Source organism: Stomoxys calcitrans, chromosome 1 (genome assembly GCF_963082655.1).
Source record: "Stomoxys calcitrans chromosome 1, idStoCalc2.1, whole genome shotgun sequence".
Lineage (NCBI taxonomy): Eukaryota > Metazoa > Arthropoda > Insecta > Diptera > Muscidae > Stomoxys > Stomoxys calcitrans.
This window is the reverse complement of record NC_081552.1, coordinates 205,500,421-205,521,065: the sequence shown is the minus strand read 5'-3', so window position 1 is coordinate 205,521,065 and position 20,645 is coordinate 205,500,421. Positions and strand designations below refer to the sequence as shown.

Sequence of the window (20,645 nt, the reverse complement as noted above, 5' to 3'; positions counted from 1 at the left end):
TCTGTTTCTAACAAGTCGAAATATGCGCCTAAGACCCCATAAAGTATATATATTTTTGATCGTTATGGCATTTTAAGTCAATCTAGCCATGTCCGCCTGTCCGTCTGTCTGTCGAAAGCACGCTAACTTTCGAAGAAGTAAAGCTAGGCGCTTGAAAATTTGCACAAATTAATTTTATCAGTGTTGGTCAGTTGGGATTGTAAATGGGCCAAATCGGTACATGTTTTGATATAGCTGCCATATAAACCGATCCTTGGTCTTGACCTCTTGAGCCTCTAGAAGGAGCAATTTTCGTCCGATTTGACTGAAATTTTGCACGTGGTGTTTTGGTATCACGTTTAACAACAGTGCTAAGTATTGGCAGAATCAGTGCATAACCTGATATAGCTGCCATGTAAACCGAACATAGGTCTGACTACTTCGGCTTTTAGAGGACGCAATTCTTAACCGATTTGACTGTAATTTTGCACGAGATATTCTGTTATGACTTTCAACAACTGTGCTAAGTATTGTTCAAATCGGTTCATAACCTGGTATTGCTGCCAAATAAACCAATCTTGAATCTTAACTTCTTGAGCCGCTAGAGGGCGCAACTCTCATACGATTTTTCTGTGTCTGAACTGTGCCAAGTATGGTTCAAATCGGTTCATACAAATAGCATTTCGACAATATTTTCCATGTTCAAAGAGTTTCTATGAAAATAAAATTTTAACAAAATTTACTAAGAAAATAATATTTTGACGAAATTTTTGTGTATTTTTCACAATTGGAAATATAATTTCTATGAAAACTTAAATTTAAAATTGCAGAAAATTCAACATTTGAAGGAATGTTCTGTTAAAATCGAATTTTGACAACTTTTCCAAATGGTTACTAATTTAAAAACACAAATTTATGCATATTTCTTTTTAATTGTTTCGCCATGGGTGTTTGTGTGATTTTCCCGAAAAACTGCAATTCAGTCGAAAATAAATTTAAAAAAGCAAAAATGTTAATGTTCCCCCAACACATTTCATTAAGAAGAAAAGGGAACATTGAACTGAATTTTTGGGTACAGTACAAATGCAGTAATGTTACCATGGCGAAACAATTAAAGGTTTGTATTGGGTTGCCCAAAAAGTAATTGCGGATTCTTCATATAGTCGGCGTTGACAAATTTTTTCACAGCTTGTGACTCTGTAATTGCATTCTTTCTTCTGTCAGTTATCAGCTGTTACTTTTAGCTTGCTTTAGAAAAAGAGTGCAAAAAAAGTATATTTGATTGAAGTTCATTCTAAGTTTTATTAAAAATGCATTTACTTTCTTTTAAAAAATCCGCAATTACTCTTTGGGCAACCCAATACAACAACCACAAATCATATGGTGCAATCCGTCATGTTGTCATCAAGCTGATCGGCGTTTTGCCAACACACACAAAAAAATGTGTGTGCGTGTGTGTATACATGAGCAGAGAATATGCGAGAAAGAAGATAACAAAAAAGAGAATGCAATCAAAAATCTGTTATCTTAATGCCGTCAAACCTGGCCGGCGGTTAACAGTTGTTCGCGTGGGACCGCCTTTTTAAATCCGCCTTGTAATATTACAAAGATTTGCTTTAAAATATTTCTAAGCTGTTTTTCCTCCTATAGTAAATATATATGCCTTACTCAAGCCATTGCATACGCATTCACTTAGGTTTGACTTTTTGCAAATTTTCATGACACCCTGTGTTTCATGGTGCTCTCTGTGCTCTTCCAGACGTTTGTTGACTTGTTTACATGTGTTTTTGTTGCAAACTGAGTTGATAGAAAAGTAAGCGGTAAATCGTCAATACCATTAACTGTGCTTCGTGAAATTTCCCCCCCAATATAGACCGATGGAGTGCAAGGGATTGGCCCATAATCTGGAGGCAGTTCAACGCACCGAAGATGTGCGTCTCAAGGATTTGGCACCGTTTAGTAAAATGTTACTTTCCGAACAGCTACGCAAGGGATTGCATCAAGCCGGCTTTGTCTATCCAACGGTAATACAAGCAACCGCTATACCTTTGGGAAAATCTGGAATAGGTAAGAACAGCTTGCCATGTGAAAAGCGTTCAATTGTGACTCCTTTGATTTCTTTCAGATTTGTTGGTACAATCCAAGTCGGGCACAGGCAAGACCTTAATTTTTTGCTCCATTGTCTTGGAGGCCTATAACAGTGAAGTGCGCGAACCCCAGTCTTTGATTGTTGCTCCCACGCGCGAGATAGCCACACAAATTGAGGATACCCTAAATAATATAGGAAAATTCTGCCCCGGTTTCAAGGCGGTATGTGTGATAGGAGGTTTGGATGTAGCCGATGACCGCAAGCGTGTGCAGGGAGCCAAAGCTATAGTTGGCACCCCGGGTAGAATTTTGCATCTCATACAAAACGAGGTACTCAATACATCTCAAATCAGTTTGCTGGTGCTGGACGAGGCTGATAAAATGTATACCCACACCTTCCGCCAAGATCTACAGCGGATACGCAATGCTCTGCCTAATCGCAAACAGACTTTGGCTTGCAGTGCCACTTTCGAAGACAATCTTGACCAAGAAATAGCCAAAGTAATGAAAAATCCACTGCTGGTGTCTACAGAGGAAAGAGCTACCGTATTGCTGGGAATTAAACAATTCGTCTATGAGTTGCCGGAGCAGAAAACCAGCATTTTGGAAATGCAATTGAAATTGGATGCTCTGAGACATATATTCGGCCGTGTGACCTTCAAGCAATGCTTGATATTTGCTGGTTCCCAATCGCGGGCGGATTCTTATCGCAACTATCTGGAAAAGGATGGTTGGCCTTGTGAACTTATCTCAGGGGCCCAAAATCAAAAGACTCGTTTGGAACAATTTCGCAAATTTCGAGAATTTAAAACTCGCATTCTCCTGGCCACTGATCTCATGGCCCGAGGCGTCGACTCGGAGAATGTCAACTTGGTCATCAATTTGGAATTACCCACCGATTCGGTGACATATTTGCACAGAATTGGCAGAGCTGGACGATTTGGTTCCCATGGCATAGCCATTAGTTGTGTGGCATCGGAAAAGGATCAAAAGACTTTTAAAAAACTCATAACCGATGTGGCAACAGGCATGAAAGTTCTAAAATTCCCCTCCAAAGCCGAAGAGGAAAAGGAGCAGCGTGACTTGTGGAATTTTACACAATTTGAGGATGACATAAAATACTTTGGGCTATATCAGGCGGAGCCCATGCCAAAGGCTCCCCTGGCTTCGCAAGACAATATATCGTTGACACCCTCGTTGTCCGAAAACAAAGAGAATCTATCGAACAATCTAACATCGCTGCAACAATCCTCCATTGACACCAACACCTTTCTCATCAACTCCAAGGATAGTGCAGTTAATATGCCGCAATTGACAGAGTCGTCACAGGTTCCCGAAAAGCAGCTTGTGAATGAGGCAAATGTCACAGCACCTGCAAATTCTGAGAATATAAATGCCCATACACCTTGCGAGTCTATCAATGAGGGTTCTACACATCAACTCATAACTTCGAATACAATTGATGATGCCAGCAGCATTGCGGCTGATAGTTTGCGCAGTAGTCAACAGGATATATCACGCTATCAATCGGTATTGATGCAGAAATCTGCTATACCTACTTTGGTCGAGTTTTTGGTTGATCGTCAATCGTCGCAGGATACACCGACAAAACGCAATCAAGACCTGTTCGATGCATACACTGAAGAAGTGTTGAATGACCCAAAGGATGTGTCAGAGGTAAATGATTTGAAAGTTCTTGCAAAGCAACGTTTTTTTTTTTTTTAAATATGAGGCATTGTCTGGAAAAGGGAGCTTTCTCATTGGTCATGTGGCGGCTACGGACACTGTGTTATCCTTGATACCTGAGCCTCTTTTTGATAAAAAGTATTGTATCACTATTCCTGATAGCACCGATTGGAACTACAATATCCCTGGTAATAGAAGTTACATAGACTTCTAATGGGGATGGTTCCAAACTAGACGACCAGGTGGGCTTTGGGGTGTACTCTAAAGATCTAGAACTGGTCCTATCGAAAAGAGTACCCGATCACTGCAGTGTGTATCAAGCGGAGATCCTTGCAATTAAGTAAGTGCTGGAATGGCTTAGAGATATTGGCATACCGACGATTGCCATAAATATCTTCTCAGACAGCCAGGAAGCCATTAAATTCTCAAAGAACAAATTTCTGAACACAAAAACCGCCCTCGACTGTTGCAGATCTCTCAACGAGATGGCTGAACAGTTCAAAATTCAGCAGTTCTGGGTGCCGGGCCACAGAGATATCGCAGGTAATAGTAAAGCGGGCGAGCTTGCGAGACTAGGAACTGCCTAACTCATTCCAGGGAAACTGAAATCTGTGGATATGCCGCTAGCGGCATGTAAGCTAAGTTTTCAGGACCAGGCCCGAAGAACAACGAATGATAGATGGTCACAAAGAGGGGGCTGTGAGCTTTCCAAAACTATGTGGCCTAATCTAGTCTGGAAGAGGTCTGCCGCTTTGCTGTCCCTGGCTAGAACAGACGTCTTAATCATTGTGTACGTCATGACAGGTCACTGTCTTATCGGAAAACATGTTGACAGACTGAAGGTTGCCAGCAAAGACTTTTGCAGAAGCTGTGAGGACTTCGAAAAAGAAGAGACACCTTCTGTGTGTGTGTCCCGCAATAGCAGTCAGAAGGAGTTCCACTTTAGGTTCTCATTTCTTTGAGAACCTGTCTGATTTAGCGAATGTGAGTTATTGGCCTTTTTAAAGCGATCTGCATGGTTTAGCGGTAGGAACTAGAAGACATCTTCCTTCTTCTGTTCCTGTGGTATCGCAATGGCCGAAAACGTCTGAGTGAGTCTGATGGCAGACTGCCACTTAAACCTAGCCTAAGGGTCCAACATTTGAAATAAAGGGTGATTTTTTTGAGGTTAGGATTTTCATGCATTAGTATTTGACAGATCACGTGGGATTTCAGACATGGTGTCAAAGAGAAAGATGCTCAGTATGCTTTGACATTTCATCATGAATAGACTTACTAACGAGCAACGCTTGCAAATCATTTTCAGTGAATGGGCCCTAGAAAAGTTGGCAGAAAATCCGCTTTTTTATCGACAAATTTTGTTCAGCGATGAGGCTCATTTCTGGTTGAATGGCTACGTAAATAAGCAAAATTGCCGCATTTGGAGTGAAGAGCAACCAGAAGCCGTTCAAGAACTGCCCATGCATCCCGAAAAATGCACTGTTTGGTGTGGTTTGTACGCTGGTGGAATCATTGGACCGTATTTTTTCAAAGATGCTGTTGGACGCAACGTTACGGTGAATGAACACATTTCGAACCGAACACTGATTTTGGTAATAAAATTCAATGATTTGCAAGCGTTGCTCGTTAGTAAGTCTATTCATGATGAAATGTCAAAGCATACTGAGCATCTTTCTCTTTGACACCATGTCTGAAATCCCACGTGATCTGTCAAATACTAATGCATGAAAATCCTAACCTCAAAAAAATCACCGTTTATAAAAAATATTTTAAATATTTTTTGTGATTTTTTTTTAATTTGTGATACATATTTTTTTTTAAATTTAGGAAATCCTGCAGAAAAAGCTTGTTGGGAGTTTCTAAATCCATTTATTTGATTTAAAGTTATAGCGGTTCGAAAATTATTTTGTTAAAAAATTTGAATCCTGACAGTATGGCAACCCTGCATTACACGAACCTGAAATCATGCGCTTTTCTTAACCGAATGGCTGACATTTTGCACAATGACTTCTTCCTTGACCCCTAACATACGTGCCAAGTTTGGCCTGAATAGTTGTAAAATCAGACATAGGTCCCATATGAAACGATCTCCCGATTTTACTTCTTGAGCCTCTAGAGGGCGTAATTCTTATCGGATTTTTTTGAAATTTTCCACAGGGGCAATTATTATCCGATTTGACTGAAATTTTTTGCTGTGACGTGTTCCAAGACATTTAACAGTATGGTCCAGTACAAAAAGGTCGGAACAAAACCTGATAAAGCTCCTATATAAACCGAACCAGGTGCAGTTCTCAAGCGAATGGCTAAAATTTTGCACAATGACTGCTTCTATGACCCCTAACATACGTGCCAAGTATGGCCTGAATTGGTGGTGTTAAACCAGACATAGCTCCCATATAAAACGATCTCTCGATTTTACTTCTTGAGCCTCTAGAGGGCGTTATTCTTATCCGATTTTTCTGAAATTTTGCACAGTCACTGCTTCTATGACCTCTAACATACGTGGTAAATATGGTCCGCATTGGTCCATAACCTGGTATAGCTCCCATATAAACCGGTCTCCCGATTTTACTTCTTGAGCCTCTAGATGGGGTAATTCTTATCCGATTTTTCTGAAATTTTGTACATGACCTCTACCATACATGCCAAATATGGTCTGAATCGGTCCATCGACTGATATACCTCCCACCTTGAGCCTCTAGAGGGTGTAAATGCTATCCGATTTTGTTGAAATTTTGCACAGCCCCTCTATCTATAGCCTCTAACATACGTGTCAAATATGGTCTCAATCGGTCCATAACCTGATATAGCTCCCATTTATACTGATCTCTCGATTTTACTTCTTGAGCTCCTTTAAGGCGCACTCTTTATCCGATTTGGTTGAAATTTTGCACATTGGTATCTACTATGGTCTCCAACATCCAAGCCAAGTAAGGCCCGAATCGGTTCATAAGCTGATATAGCTCCAATAGCATAGCAATTCTTATTCATTATCCTTTGTTTGTCTATAAAGAGATACTGGGCAAAGAACTTGACAAGTGCCACCCATGTTGGAGGATGTATAAGATTCGGCTCGGCCGAACTTAGCACGCTTTTACTTGCTATCCCTTATCCTCAATCCCATGGCAGCCGGTTGTACGTACCGGATTAACCCGATGGAGTACTTCATCGGCAAGGGCTGCCGCCTCAGTGTACAATACACTGCTACAACAACAAACAACAACATCCCTTATCCTTTGTTTGCCTATAAAGAGATACCGGGCAAAGAACTTGACAAGTGCCATCCATGGTGGAGGGTATATAAGATTCGGCTCGGCCGAACTTAGCACGCTTTTATTTGTTTTCCGATGTTCGATTCGAACCTAGGCTTTCAGCGTCATAGACGGACATAGTAACCTCTGCGCTATGGTGGCCTCCATTTGAGTAAATTTGCAGTAGAATGTGTGGGCGAATATGAGGGTGTCCAAGATTCGGCCAGGCCTTTTGCTTGTTTTGAATTATTTAGAATTTCTAAGCTTAAGGAAGGTTAACGATAGATGATGCTTACCTTTGGGTACAAACCACTCCACTTGGGGACCGTAGGGTAGTCCCCGCACTGGATAACTATGAGGACCTCAAAGACTGGAACTTTTATCTCCGACCTATGTGGTTGGTGTTGTTGTTGTTGTAGTAGTGTGTTGTGTTCTATGTTTGTTTGGTTCTATTGAATATCCAGATGCAGGAACTCTGCGACTATGGTTGGGTGCGTTCAGAAGGATCGATTCTGAGTTGAGTGGGTCTGGCTGGGCAGTTACAAAGGTGACGTGTGTGTGCCAGGTCACAATCGGAACACACATCCTACACATTGGCATCAATCTTTGCTATGCAGCAGGGAATTGAGGCGGCTGCACCTGCCGGATCCATATTTGAGCCAGAACTACTCTAGTTCGCCGGGGAGTTCAATTTTTCTGTGGTGTTCATGGTTATCTCGAGAAGTTTAGCTGCAAGTTACCGGGCCGTCTATAGTTTGCAAATAGTGGAATGCTACATACGGAGTAGCTGCAACTGCAGTCGCAGACAAACAGCGGTATCGAGTGTAGAGTCTCAGTGAGAAGCAGGCCGGTACCGGTTCCTGCTTAAATGCTGATGCCCGATATGACAAGGCGAGTTCTTAGCGCTTTTCAATAACCAATGACCATGACGTTGCCGTGTGTCAACTCGCAATTCTTCAGAGCTTCCAGAGTTTGAATTAGGAATTTCCCCAGATGCCATTGTCTGACTAGTGCCATAGATAAGGTATAGTTAGCAGTTGTGCTCATTTCATTTGAAAAGGTTGAGAGGTAGGCGTGTAGCAGACTCAATCTATCAGTTTTGCTCCAGCATTTGGTCCATCCTAAAAAAAAGTTAAAAAAAGGGTTGTTGGTTGTAGGAAAGGGAAAAATCATTGCGTTAAAAGGAAGTTAGTAGATCAAGTGTGTTATACGCTGATCAACGTTGTATCATGTATCAGCGAGAATTCCCCTAAAGGACCCAGCACAGCCCTTGTAATTGTTTGAAGGTCCTTCTTACACTCTCTGACAAGGCTCGATCTTACATTACCCAAACTCAAAGTCTTTAGCGCCACCTGACTGACTGCCCGGACATATGACGACTATAAGACTGAGGACTCACTCCTTTTGCTATGTCTCCCAGAGCCTTGAACACGGCTCTGAAAAAACCACTGCCTGACAAACGCTACAAACGAGAAGCCTCAATGACTCCCATTTTCTGAAAATCTTAATAAAGTGTCCTGTCCCAGTGCTTATGCCTAACTTGAACCGGGTTGTATAGTTCCAAGATGCACTTCCAGCCAAGGTCGGACTATTACAAAACCAAGCTTCCCCATTTTGCAAGTCGATCAAAAAGTCAGCGCCCTCTCTCGAATGTAGTTTGTCATGTCAATTACACCTTGTATGTGTAAAAAAAGGCGGGCATTGGCACAAAAGGTAATCTCCTCCCCATTGGAAATGCTGGAGTAGTCCACAGCTTCCTGTGGAAGGTTAGTTGTTGTTGCTAGAGTACCAGTGTGTTGTGTACTGTATTTCGTCGGCTTGTTTCAGTTGAATATCCAGATCCAAGAATTTTGCAACTAAGGTGGGGTGCTTCCAGCGGTATCTGAGTCTGAGTCGAGTGGATATAACGGGGCAGTTAAACAGGTGACGCGTGGTCCCAGGTCACAAACGGGATACCCATCTTGCACGTTGGCGTCAATTCTTGCTCTGTAGGAGTTGAGGCGGCTGCATCTGCGCGAGTCGTAATTGAGAACTACTCTGGTTTACCGGAAAGTGACTGAGGTCCTGCCATCCCAGACCACAGCTTGCCTAAACCGGTACATAAGTTACATTGCTCTAAGTGTTCCCGCAACAAATTCCGCTTATGTTCGTTGATTACCCTGTTTTGCTGAATCTGGGCGCGATGTTCCCAAGTTGTTGTTGTTGTTGTAGCAGTTTATTGTGTTCTATCTTTCGTCTGCTTGATTCTGTTGAGTGTCAAGCCTCAGGAACTCTGCGACTAAGATGGGGTGCGTCTACAGGAATCTGGATCTGAGTCGAGTGGGTCTGGCCGTTAAAGTTAAACAGGTGACGTGTATCGTGCGGTCCCTGGTTACAATCGGGACATACATCTTGCACGTCGGCATCAATCCTAGCTCTGTGGGAATTGAGGCGGCTGCATCTGCCGGAAAGTAATTGAGCCAGAATTACGCTGGTTTGCCGGGGAAGGTCGATTTCTTCAGGTGCGATGGGTGGCGGTCATTCTCCAAGGACAACATTCATCCGGTAGCCATTTCGCGCATCTGCCACCGTGTCTGCATGAATGTTGTCTAGACCCGCTTGATATGCCGCTGGATCCAGAGGTTCTCTCTTGTAGAGCTGAAACTCACGCTCTAGATCATGTAGATCTACTTTAAGGCTTCTGGGCGGTGGATATCTATCCACAAGATGATGATTTGGATGGTCTCTGCGATAACAGCCCCAAAAGGTATTGCTTAGACAGCAAGCAGTTATGTCTTCGCACTGGTAGGATCTTTGTCTTCTGATGGAGGTGGTCCACATGAGAACTAAGGAGACAGCCCGTCGCAGTTCGGAGGGCGGCATTCTGACAGATCTGAATATTATTCCACTGCATGTCACAAAGTTGACGAGGCCACACTGGCGCTGCATAACTTACCACAGACCGGCCAATTGCTTTGTACGTGGTCAACAAGGTTTCTTTGTCTGCAGCCCAAGTGCTGCCAGCCAGTGACTTGAGGACCTTGTTTCTACTTTTGACTTTATCGCAGATTGCTGTGGCATGTGGGGAGAATGTGTACGAGCTGTCAAATGTGACGCCAAGTATTTTGGGACACTTGATGGTCGGAATCATTTCTCCATCGACCATCACAGTCAGCTCAGCATTCACTTCACGCTCGTATTTGCAGTGAACAATGTGGCTGAAGGTTTGGTGGCGGATATCTTCAGATTTCTTGCAGCGAAATATGAGGCAAGTTCGTTGAGGTAGACGTTCAACCTATCGCAAATGTCATCAATGGGTGGGGGCCTGATGCCATGATTGTCCAATCGTCCGCATATGATACGATCTCTATGCCGTCTGGAGGTGGTGGAATGGAGGATAGGTAGAGGTTAAACAGTGCCGGAGATATCACAACACCTTGGGGAACTCCCTGTTTCACTCTACGGTGCTTCGACTTCTTATCTCTAAATTCCACGAATGACTGGCGACCACACAGATAATTCGCGACCCATCGTTTCAGGCCTGGCTGGAGGGACGTGTTGGCGATGTCCTCAAATAATTTGGCATGACTGACCGTGTCAAATGCCTTCGATAGGTCCATTGCCACGAGGACCGTCCTATCACATGGCCTGGGCTGATTGAAGCCACGGCAAATGTGTGTGGTGTGATGGCATGCAAAGCTGTTGTTGTGCTATGCAGTCGAAATCCATGTTGATGCTCGGCGAATGGAAATTCTCCTACGAGGCTCGGGAGGAGTAATGCCTCATGCGTCTTTGCCACTGGTGAGAGAAGGGAGATCGGTCTGTACGACTCCCCCAAATTCGGATCTTTTCCAGGCTTCAGTAGCGGGATCACTCTGCCCATTTTCCAGACATCGGGAACTATAAGAGTGTTCAGAGACAGGTTGAGGACAGTGGTAAGGTACTCAACTTCAAGTACATCCAGATTCTTCATCATTAGTGTAGAGATTCCGTCGGGGCCCAACGTCTTAGATGATTTGGCTGTTCATCGGCTCGGAGACCACGAATACGGCGAATGGCTCTCCTCCTTGCCCTATCTCTCTCGGGATGCACAAAAATTGACGATTGAACAACCTGGCGCATCTCTTCGGATCAGTCACGGTTACTTCGCCAAAAGTGGTAGAGGTCCTGTCATCCCGTCTACCGGGGTTCCAGAGTGACTTAACAGTAGAGCACAGTTTGCCTACACCGGTGCCTAAGATACAAATTCCGCTTATGTTCGTTGACTACCCTGTTTATTTCCAGATTCAGCTCGCTGATTCTGGGGTTAGCGGGGTTCATAGCACAAATTCCATCACGCTCATCTGCGAGTACTACTGCTTGCGCCTGGAAAATGGGCCGCATTTGGGGTATTCGACCGGCTGGTATAAAGCGAGCGGTTGCTGCGTTAATGATGTCTCGGAATTTCCTCTCGGCCACTAGCACATCAGAGGGGGGTGGCAGTTCACTGAAGCAGCGATTGGTATGCTCTCTGCAGCCAGTCCAATCGTCCTTCTTATGATTGATAAACGTACGGCGCTCAGAGGTTATGAGTAGTTTGGTATGGCTGACCGTGTCGATAAAGCGAGCGACGGCTGCGTAAATGATGTCTCGGAATTTTCTCTCTGCAGCTAGCAAGCGGCGGCTGGTGTACTCTCTGAAGTCGACCCAATCGGCCTTCTTCCGATTGATTAACGTTCGGCGCTCAGAGGTTATGAAGTCGGGTGGATTGTCGATGGTGAATATCATGGAGAGGTGGGCTGATATTTTTATAATATTTGAGCTGGGGTGTTGCTGTTTTGTAAATTGCCACACGGTAGAGGTCGGAGGGGTCCCAGAGACGAGGACGCGATAACGACGACCAACTACTGTCTATGATTGCACAACACCTTGCAACATATTCAGTGTGTCTATACTTCCGCAGTGACTTAAGGCCAGAGCACGGACACCGAATAATGATTCAGGCGGTTCTGGCAAACAGAACAGAACCAGGGTCCGGGGTTATTTTCGATCCTGGCACGGACCAGAAGCGTACGGAAATGGCACTTCGGAATGTGCTACTCTCATGACTGAGGCGACAGCCGATACCGATGAAGGGCTCCATTGCGCTATGGGGGGAAATCGTAAAACAGCGGCAAAAATTCTGCAAATTTTCAATTTTTACCCATAGTGCATCGGGTCAAACCAGTACGTGCAGGCAGTACCTCCTTGTCAAGTTTTTGCAGTTTCTGGTTCCACCAAACATCCCATGGCAGCCGGTTGTACGTACCGGATTAACCCCGATGGAATTCTTCATCGGCAAGGGCTGCCGCCCCAGTGTACAACACACTGCTACATCATCAACCAAATATGGAACTAAATGTGGGATAGTTCAGTGGACATTTTTCCTAAAGGCGTGAAAGGGCCCGCTTGCCTATTGCTAATTTGAATTGTCGTCCCATTTCAAAATCATAATTTTCATTTCAGATTGACGTTGTCGTGGATGGTCCTGTTCTAAACTCTACCAAATTGGCTCAATTAAAGTCACTGCTCATCGATAAGCCAACACCAAAGACGCCGGTTAAAGAGAATGTTGACTTATATTCGGATTTTGCTAACTTTAAAGAGGAAGACAGTTCAATTTCTCTATCGGACGATGTGAACAAGCAAACCTTCATAATGTCGGTAACAACGCCATCCATACAACAGGATTCTCTCGAGGAATTGCGCAACAACTCCTCAGATTTATATCCAGCCACAGATGAAACCACAGTGACTACAGAGTCTCATGACAGGGGCAAGGGCCCGAAGCATTTTCCTTCGCCAGCTCATAATCATGTGCCAACAGGCTTTATACCCGATGTCGTACCGGATCCCAATATGCAAAGCAATAAAATGCAGCAAAGACAGAAGCTATCGATAAATGTAACAGCACATGTAAGTCCCTTAAAAGTTTTTGAATAATTTTCATGTTTTTTTTTTTAAATTTTTTATGATTGCACCACTTAGATTGAAATACCGCCCTATCAATCACCTCCCAATTCGGTATCGCCCATTGTCAATGCATTGGAAAATCGCGAGGAAGCAGCATCACCCTCTACAACTGAAAGCTCTGTGGCCACATTGTCCAATCAGGAGGACGAGGGCCAGCAGTCTGGCTCAGAGGCAGAACACTCTGGCGGTAATAGCAGTGGCTTTGATGAGAAAACATCCACTTCTGGTTCATCAGGGATTGAAACCTCGGAACCAGAGAGTAATAGGGCACAGGGAGGAATACCTGCCTATGAAACCTCTAGCGATGAAGAGGATGGTGAGAGACTATTCAACATTTTTCCAATGATGATTTTTAAAATTATTTGGTGTGTTTCTTTCTAGACGAAGAGGAAAGTGATGACAATGATTTTTCCTATGATGAAGATGATGGAGACGATGAAGGTTAGTCATATTCTATATTGGCTAGTTAGTTGCTTACAATCTAATGGTGTTGTTGCTTTTTTCCAGACGAAGCCGTGCATTATTTCAGTGATGAGGATGATGATAATGAGACTAGAAATTGCGTTGGAGAAGTACTTTATCGTCGACCCGCTGCTCAAGCTTCTAGTCAAAGTTCATCATCGAATACGATCACAAATGCTGAAAATAATCCCCTTAATGTGGCCTATCAATCAGCCTATTCACGTTGGGTGGATTTGTATTGGAATCAAATGACACTGGTTCAGGATTATGTCAAATTTTTCATTTTTACACGAGAACAACAACAACAACAGCAGCAGCAGGAACAACATGAATAGAACAAAATAGAAATAGTTGATACAAATCTAGGCCAATAAATGGCATAGGGTATAAAAGACTTGATTTGAATTCAATTGATATGAATTTTTTCCCCACAATATCCTAATCAATTTTTGGGCTAAAAAACTTCCTAACTTCCTAAACGAATTACTCAAAATGGCACTAAAGAAATCAGGTATTTCTTTCCCTATTATCATAAATTTTTTATTTACATGAATTTACACAAACCTAGTTTAGAGAACAATAAAAAAAAACAATGCTGAATTAGTTTTTTTTGAAATACAGTGTGTTTTTGTACCCTCCACCATAGGATGGGGGTATACTAATTTCGTCATTCTGTTTGTAACTACTCGAAATATTCGCCAAAGACCCCATAAAGTATTGGTTGCCCAAAAAGTAATTGCGGATTTTTTAAAAGAAAGTAAATGCATTTTGAAAAAAAACTTAGAATGAACTTTAATCAAATATACTTTTTTTACACTTTTTTTCTAAAGCAAGCTAAAAGTAACAGCTGATAACTGACAGAAGAAATAATGCAATTACAGAGTCACAAGCTGTGAAAAAATTTGTCAACGCCGACTATATGAAAAATCCGCAATTACTTTTTGGGCAACCCATATATGATCGTCATGACATTTTAAGTCGATCTAGCCATGTCCGTCCGTCCGTCCGTCTGTCGAAAGGACGCTAACTTTCGAAGGAGTAAAGCTAGCCGCTTGAAATTTTGCACAAATACTTCTTATTGGTGTAGGTCGGTTAGGATTGTAAATGGGCTATATCGGTCCAGGTTTTGATATAGCTGCCATATAAACCGATCTTGACTTCTTGAGCCGTTAGAGGGCACAATTCTAATCCGATTTGGCTGAAATTTAGCACGAGGTGACATTTAAGTCAATCTAGCCATGTCCGTCCGTCCGTCCGTCGAAAGCTCCCTAACATTCGAAAGAGTAAAGCCAGCACAAATACTTCTTATGGGTGTAGGTCGGTTGGGATTCTAAATGGGCTATATCGGTCCACGATATAGGTGCCATATAAACCGATCTTGGATCTTGACTTCTTGACCCGTTAGAGGGCACAATTCTAATCCGATTTGGCTGAAATTTAGCACGAGGTGACATTTAAGTCAATCTAGCCATGTCCGTCCGTCCGTCCGTCGAAAGCTCCCTAACATTCGAAAGAGTAAAGCCAGCACAAATACTTCTTATGGGTGTAGGTCGGTTGGGATTCTAAATGGGCTATATCGGTCCACGATATAGGTGCCATATAAACCGATCTTGGATCTTGACTTCTTGAGCCGTTAGAGGCACAATTCTTATCTGATTTGGCGAGGTGTTTTTTTTATGATTTCCAACAACTGTGCCGAGTATGGTTCAAATCGGTCCATAACCTGATATAGCTGTCATATAAACCTATCTGGGGTCTTGAGAGTCACTAGAGGGCACAATTATTATCCGATTTGGCTGAAATTTTGAATGAGGTGTTTTGTTATGACTTTCAACTGATGGTCTAAGTATGGTTTAAATCGGCCCATAACCTGATATAGCTGCCATATAAACCGATCTCGGGTCTTGACATCTGGAGCCACTAGAGGGCGCAATTATTATCCGATTTGGCTGAAATTTTGAATGAGGTGTTTTGTTATGACTTTCAACTGATGGGCTACGTATGGTTTAAATCGGTCCATAACCTGATATGGCTGTCATATAAACCTATCTGGGGTCTTGAGAGTCACTAGAGGGCACAATTATTATCCGATTTGGTTGAAATTTTGAATGAGGTGTTTTGTTATGACTTTCAACTGATGGGCTTAGTATGGTTTAAATCGGCCCATAATCTGATATAGCTGCCATATAAACCAATCTGGGGTCTTGACATCTGGAGCCACTAGAGGGCGCAATTATTATCCGATTTGGCTGAAATTTGGAATGAGGTGTTTTGTTATGACTTTCAACTGATGGGCTAAGTATGGTTTAAATCGGCCCATAACCTGATATAGCTGCCATATAAACCGATCTCGGGTCTTGACATCTGGAGCCACTAGAGGGCGCAATTATTATCCGATTTGGCTGAAATTTTGTACAATGACTTCTCTCATGAACTTTAACATACGTGTCGAAAATGGCATGAATCGGTTTACAGCCTAATGCAGCTTACCTATAAACCGATCTCCCTATTTTACTTCTAAAGTGCGCAATTCTTGCTAGATTTGGCTGAAATTTTACACAATGACTTCTACTATGGTCTCCAATATTCATTTGAATTATGGTCCGAAATGAACCATAGCTTGATAATGTTCCAAAAGCATAGCAATTCTTTCCATTTATCCTTTGTTTGCCTAAAAAGAGATACTGTGGAAAGAGCTCGACAAATGCGATCCATGGTGGAGGATATATATAAGATTCGGCCCGGCCGAACTTAGCACGCCTTTATTTGTTATATTCATACCCTACACCATCACTGTGGTACAGGGCAGCTGGTGGTCCCATGGCAGGCGGTTGTATGTACCGGATTGACCCGATGAATTCCTTAATCGGCAAGGGCTGCCGCCTCAGTGTACCACACATTGCTACAACAACAACAACAACAGGGTATGATAGATTTGAGCATTTTTTTGCAACGCTAAGAAGGAGAAGAGCTTGACCCATCGATAAGAATACGGATGGGCTTAGAATCACTTCCTGATTTGATTTGGCTATGTGCGTCTCTCTGGCTGTCCATTGTAATGAAGGTACAGGTCGCATTTGTTGTCCGATTTTCACAAAACGTTGCATAAGTCTCTTATTTGGTCCAAGAACGAACGATATTGATTTTGAAAAAAGTCGGTCCAGATTTAGATATAGCTCCCATATATATATATATATATATATATATATCTTTCATTCGATGTGCCCTTTAAAAGCTGTAGAAGTCCCAATTTTGGTCCGATCCTTACGAAATTTGGCAGAAAGTTTTTTTTTTTTTTTTTGACGTCCCAATATGTGTGCAAAATTTCATTGAAATCGGTTGTTGTTGTTGTAGCAGCTTATTGTGTTCTATCTTTCGTCTGCTTGATTCTGTTGGGTGTCAAGACCCAGGAACTCTGCGACTAAGATGGGGTGCGTCCACAGGGATCTGGGTCTGAGTCAAGTGGGTCTGGCCGGGCAGTTAAACAGGTGACGTGTATCGTGCGATGACTGGTTACAATCGGGACATACATCTTGCACGTCGGCATCAATCATTGAGGGGGCTGCATCTGCCGGAACGTAATTGAGCCAGAACTACCCTGGCTTGCCGGGGGAGGTCGATTTCTTCAGGTGCAATGGGAGGCGGTCGTTCTCCAAGGACTACATTCACACGGTAGCCATTTACCGCATCTGCTACCGTCGAAGCACGACTCCCCCAAACTCGGGTCTTTTCCTGGCTTCAGTAGCGGTATTCTTGGGGTATTCGACCGGCTGGTATAAAGCGAGCGGCTGCTGCGTTAATGACGTCTTGGAATTTCCTCTCGGCCACTTGCACATCAGAGGCGGGTGGCAGTTCACTGAAGCGGCGATTGGTGTACTCTCTGAAGCCAGTCCAATCGGCCTTCTTGTGATTGATAAACGTCGGCGCTCAGTGGTTTTGAAGTCGGGTCGATGGTGAGAATTATGGGGAGGTGGTTTGACCCCAAAGAGATGACGGCTTGCCAGGATACGTCACTCAGGAGATCAGGGGATGCAATGGAGATGTCTGGCGAGCTGCTGCACCTCCTCGTAATACTAGTGGGGGCATCCCCATTTACCGTGCAGAACGTAGAGCTTTCCATCTGCTCTGCCAAAGCTATGCCACGCTGGTCGTTACCTAGGGGAGAATGCCATGACGTGTGATGCGAATTAAAGTCCCCTAGAACCAGACGATTATGGCCAGATAGTAACCCACTTATGTCGGGATTGTAAGCCTGGTACAAGTTGTATAGCTCTATCTCGGCAGTACTGGACCTGACTGCTATCCCCATGTATTCCATGTAGGGGCCAAGCACCATGCGCATGCGAGATAGGTCTATATTGCACGGAATGGGGTATCACGAAGGCTAATCCCCCACCTCCATTCCTTGAGCGATCCTTACGTAGCACATTTTATACGGGGCAACTGTGCAAGCTGTAGGTCTTGGTCAGCTTTGTCTCCTGGATCGCTGCGACCAATATATCTTTCCGACTTATAAAATACACAATCTCATCGATCTTGCCACGAAGTGCGTTGCAGTTTAACTTCAAAAACCATACACTTTCCCGGGACAGCCCTGGCAATATTTGGGCTGGGATGCTGCCGTTGCGTAAATTGCCGTACGGAAGAGGTCGGGGGTAACATAGTCCGACGACGCGGACGCAGAAGGCGACAACGCTTGTGACCCACTGCTGGCTATGTTCGCACAGCACCTTGCGACATAGCCAGTATGACTATACTCCCGTAGCGAAGTGTGGCCAGAGCAAGGTTCGGAAATGTACCCACTCCATGCATCAGTTACACCGACCGATGATGAAGGCGGTTCTGGCAAACCGAACAGAACCAGGGTCCGGGGTTCTTTTCAACCCCGGCGCGGATCAGAAGAGTGCGGAGAAGGCACTCTGGGATGTGCCTCTCCCATGACGAAAAAAGACGAACACGTACACCGAGTTCGTCGTCATTACGGGAAGCTCAGCTGAGAGCTGTCGGGTGCGTCCATAAGTTGCGAATAGTGGGATGCTTCATATACGGAAAATAACTTGACAAATGTTATCCATGGTGAAGGGTATATAAGATGCGGCCCGGCCGAACTTGGGACGCTTTACTTGTTATACCCACCACCGACGGACGGGGGTATATTCATGTTGTCATTCCGTTTGCAACACATCGAAATATCCATATAAAGTATATATATTCTTGATCAGCGTAAAAATCTAAGACGATCTAGCCATGTCCGTCCGTCTGTCTGTTGAAATCACGCTACAGTCTTTAAAAATGGAGATATTGAGCTTAAACTTTGCACAGATTCTTTTTTTGTTCATAAGCAGATTAAGTTGGAAGAAGGGCTATATCGGACTATATCTTGATATAGCCCCCACATAGACCGATCTGCCGATTTAGGGTCTTAGGTCCATAAAAGCCACATTTATTATCGGATTTTGCTGAAATTTGGGGCAGTGAGTTGTGTTAGGCCCTGCGACATCCCTCTTCAAGTTGGCTGAGATCGGTCCCGATTTGGATATAGCTGCCATATAGACCGATCTCTCGATTTAAGGCTTTGGGCCCATAAAAGGTGCATTTATTATCCGATTTTGCCAAAATTTGGGACAATAAGTTGTGTTAGGATTATCGACATATTTCTTCAATTTGGCCTAGATCGGTCCAGATTTGGATATAGCTGCCATATAGACCGATCTCTCGATTAAAGGTCTTGGGCCCATAAAAGGAGCATTTACTGTCCGATTTTGCCAAAAATTTGGGACAGTGAGTTAAATAAAGCCTCTCGGCATACTTTTTCAATTTGGCCCAGATCGGTTCAGATTTGGATATAGGTGCCATATGGACCCATCTCTCGATTTAAGGTCTTGGGCCCATAAACGGCGCATTTATTGTCCGATTATGCCAAAATTTCGTACAGTGAGTTGTGTTAGGCCCTTCGACATCCTTATTTAATTTGGTGTAGATCGGTCCAGATTTCGATATAGCTGCCATATAGACCGATCTCTCGATTTAAGGCTTTGGGCTCATAAAAGGCGCATTTATTGTCCGATGTCGCCGAAATTTGAGACAGTGAGTTGTGTTAGGCCCAGATCGGTCCAGATTTCGATATAGCTGCCATATAGACCGATCCTCGATTAAAGGCTTTGGGCCCATATAAGGTGCATTTATTGTCCGATGTCGCCCGAATTGGGGACAGTGAGTTGTGTTAGACCCATCATCATTCTTCTTCAATTTGGTTTAAATCGGTCCAGATTTGGATATAGCTGCCATATAGACCGATCTCTCGATTTAAGGCTTTGGGCCCATAAAAGGCGCATTTATTGTTCGAAGTCGCCAAAATTTGGGACAGTGAGTTGTTGTAGGCCCTTCGACATTCTTCTTCAATTTGGCCCAAATCAGTTCAGATTTGGATTTAGCTGCCATATAGACCGATCTCTCGATTTAAAGTCTTGGCCCTATAAAAGGCACATTTATAATATGATTTCGCTCAAAATTGAACGCCATTTTACTTGTTTATATATAGCATACTCACTTAGACTATTTCAGTCCATTGTGGTAATAGGAGCAAGCTACCGGGGCGAGGCGATTTCCAAAAACGTGTGCATGCAAAAGTATATATATGGTGATCTGATAAACGATCTCCCCTGAATTGCATGGAATTACTTTATTGTCACTATTTAAATAGTGTGTGCATTTTTGTTTTATCAAAATGATTTAAACATTATTGTTTTAATTGGCGCCAATCACATTCGTTTGTCTGCAAAATACATATGCGGTTCCCACAACCTGCCCCAAAGTTGTTGAATGCTGCTGTTACTTTGATTGGTAATCTACTTCTGCACTGTGTAGTCGGACGTCTATCATCTGGTTTCATTTTTCTCCAACTAAAGAATTAGAATTGAATCAAACGAGTCCATAAATAAATAGACATCCATGTGTAATTTTTGCATATTTATGCATGCAGTCGATGTTTATCATTTCCAGTCAAAACGATTTGAACAACTCTATTATGGTAGTTAAACAATGGTCAATTGGAATTATAATTGGTTTGGTCAAAGCCATTTGAATTATATGTAATGTGGTGTAACTTACACTGAAAGAAAAAAAAAAAAAAACAATGCGAAATGAGCAATTTCGATGGATTATATGGATCTTAGAGATGGATAAAAGGCAGCCAAACAGCCTTTAATT

General features: G+C 43.2%; 1 protein-coding gene across 2 annotated transcripts; it reads left to right on the top strand.

Moving 5' to 3' along the window:
- The first annotated feature begins 1,750 nt into the window (after window positions 1-1,750).
- Window positions 1,751-14,036, top strand: LOC106090940 (probable ATP-dependent RNA helicase DDX20). 2 transcript variants are annotated; one of them, XM_013257304.2, is made up of 6 exons: window positions 1,751-2,046; window positions 2,105-3,744; window positions 12,468-12,905; window positions 12,990-13,290; window positions 13,356-13,415; window positions 13,482-14,036. In XM_013257304.2, exons 1-6 carry the CDS (start codon window positions 1,857-1,859, stop codon window positions 13,769-13,771), a joined length of 2,919 nt encoding a protein of 972 aa, XP_013112758.2. In that variant the 5' UTR covers window positions 1,751-1,856; the 3' UTR covers window positions 13,772-14,036. The 2 variants fall into 2 exon arrangements, with proteins under 2 accessions (XP_013112758.2, XP_013112757.2); XM_013257303.2 differs by having other exon boundaries at window positions 12,468-12,917.
- The last annotated feature ends 6,609 nt before the right edge of the window (window positions 14,037-20,645 follow it).

Coding starts and splice junctions, on each gene's coding strand:
- LOC106090940 (XM_013257303.2), top strand. CDS start 1,857: ATGGAGTGCAAGGGATTGGCCCATAATCTGGAGGCAGTTCAACGCACC. Junction 3,745..12,467: donor ACCCAAAGGATGTGTCAGAG/GTAAATGATTTG, acceptor TTTTCATTTCAG/ATTGACGTTGTCGTGGATGG. Junction 12,918..12,989: donor CGATAAATGTAACAGCACAT/GTAAGTCCCTTA, acceptor TGCACCACTTAG/ATTGAAATACCGCCCTATCA.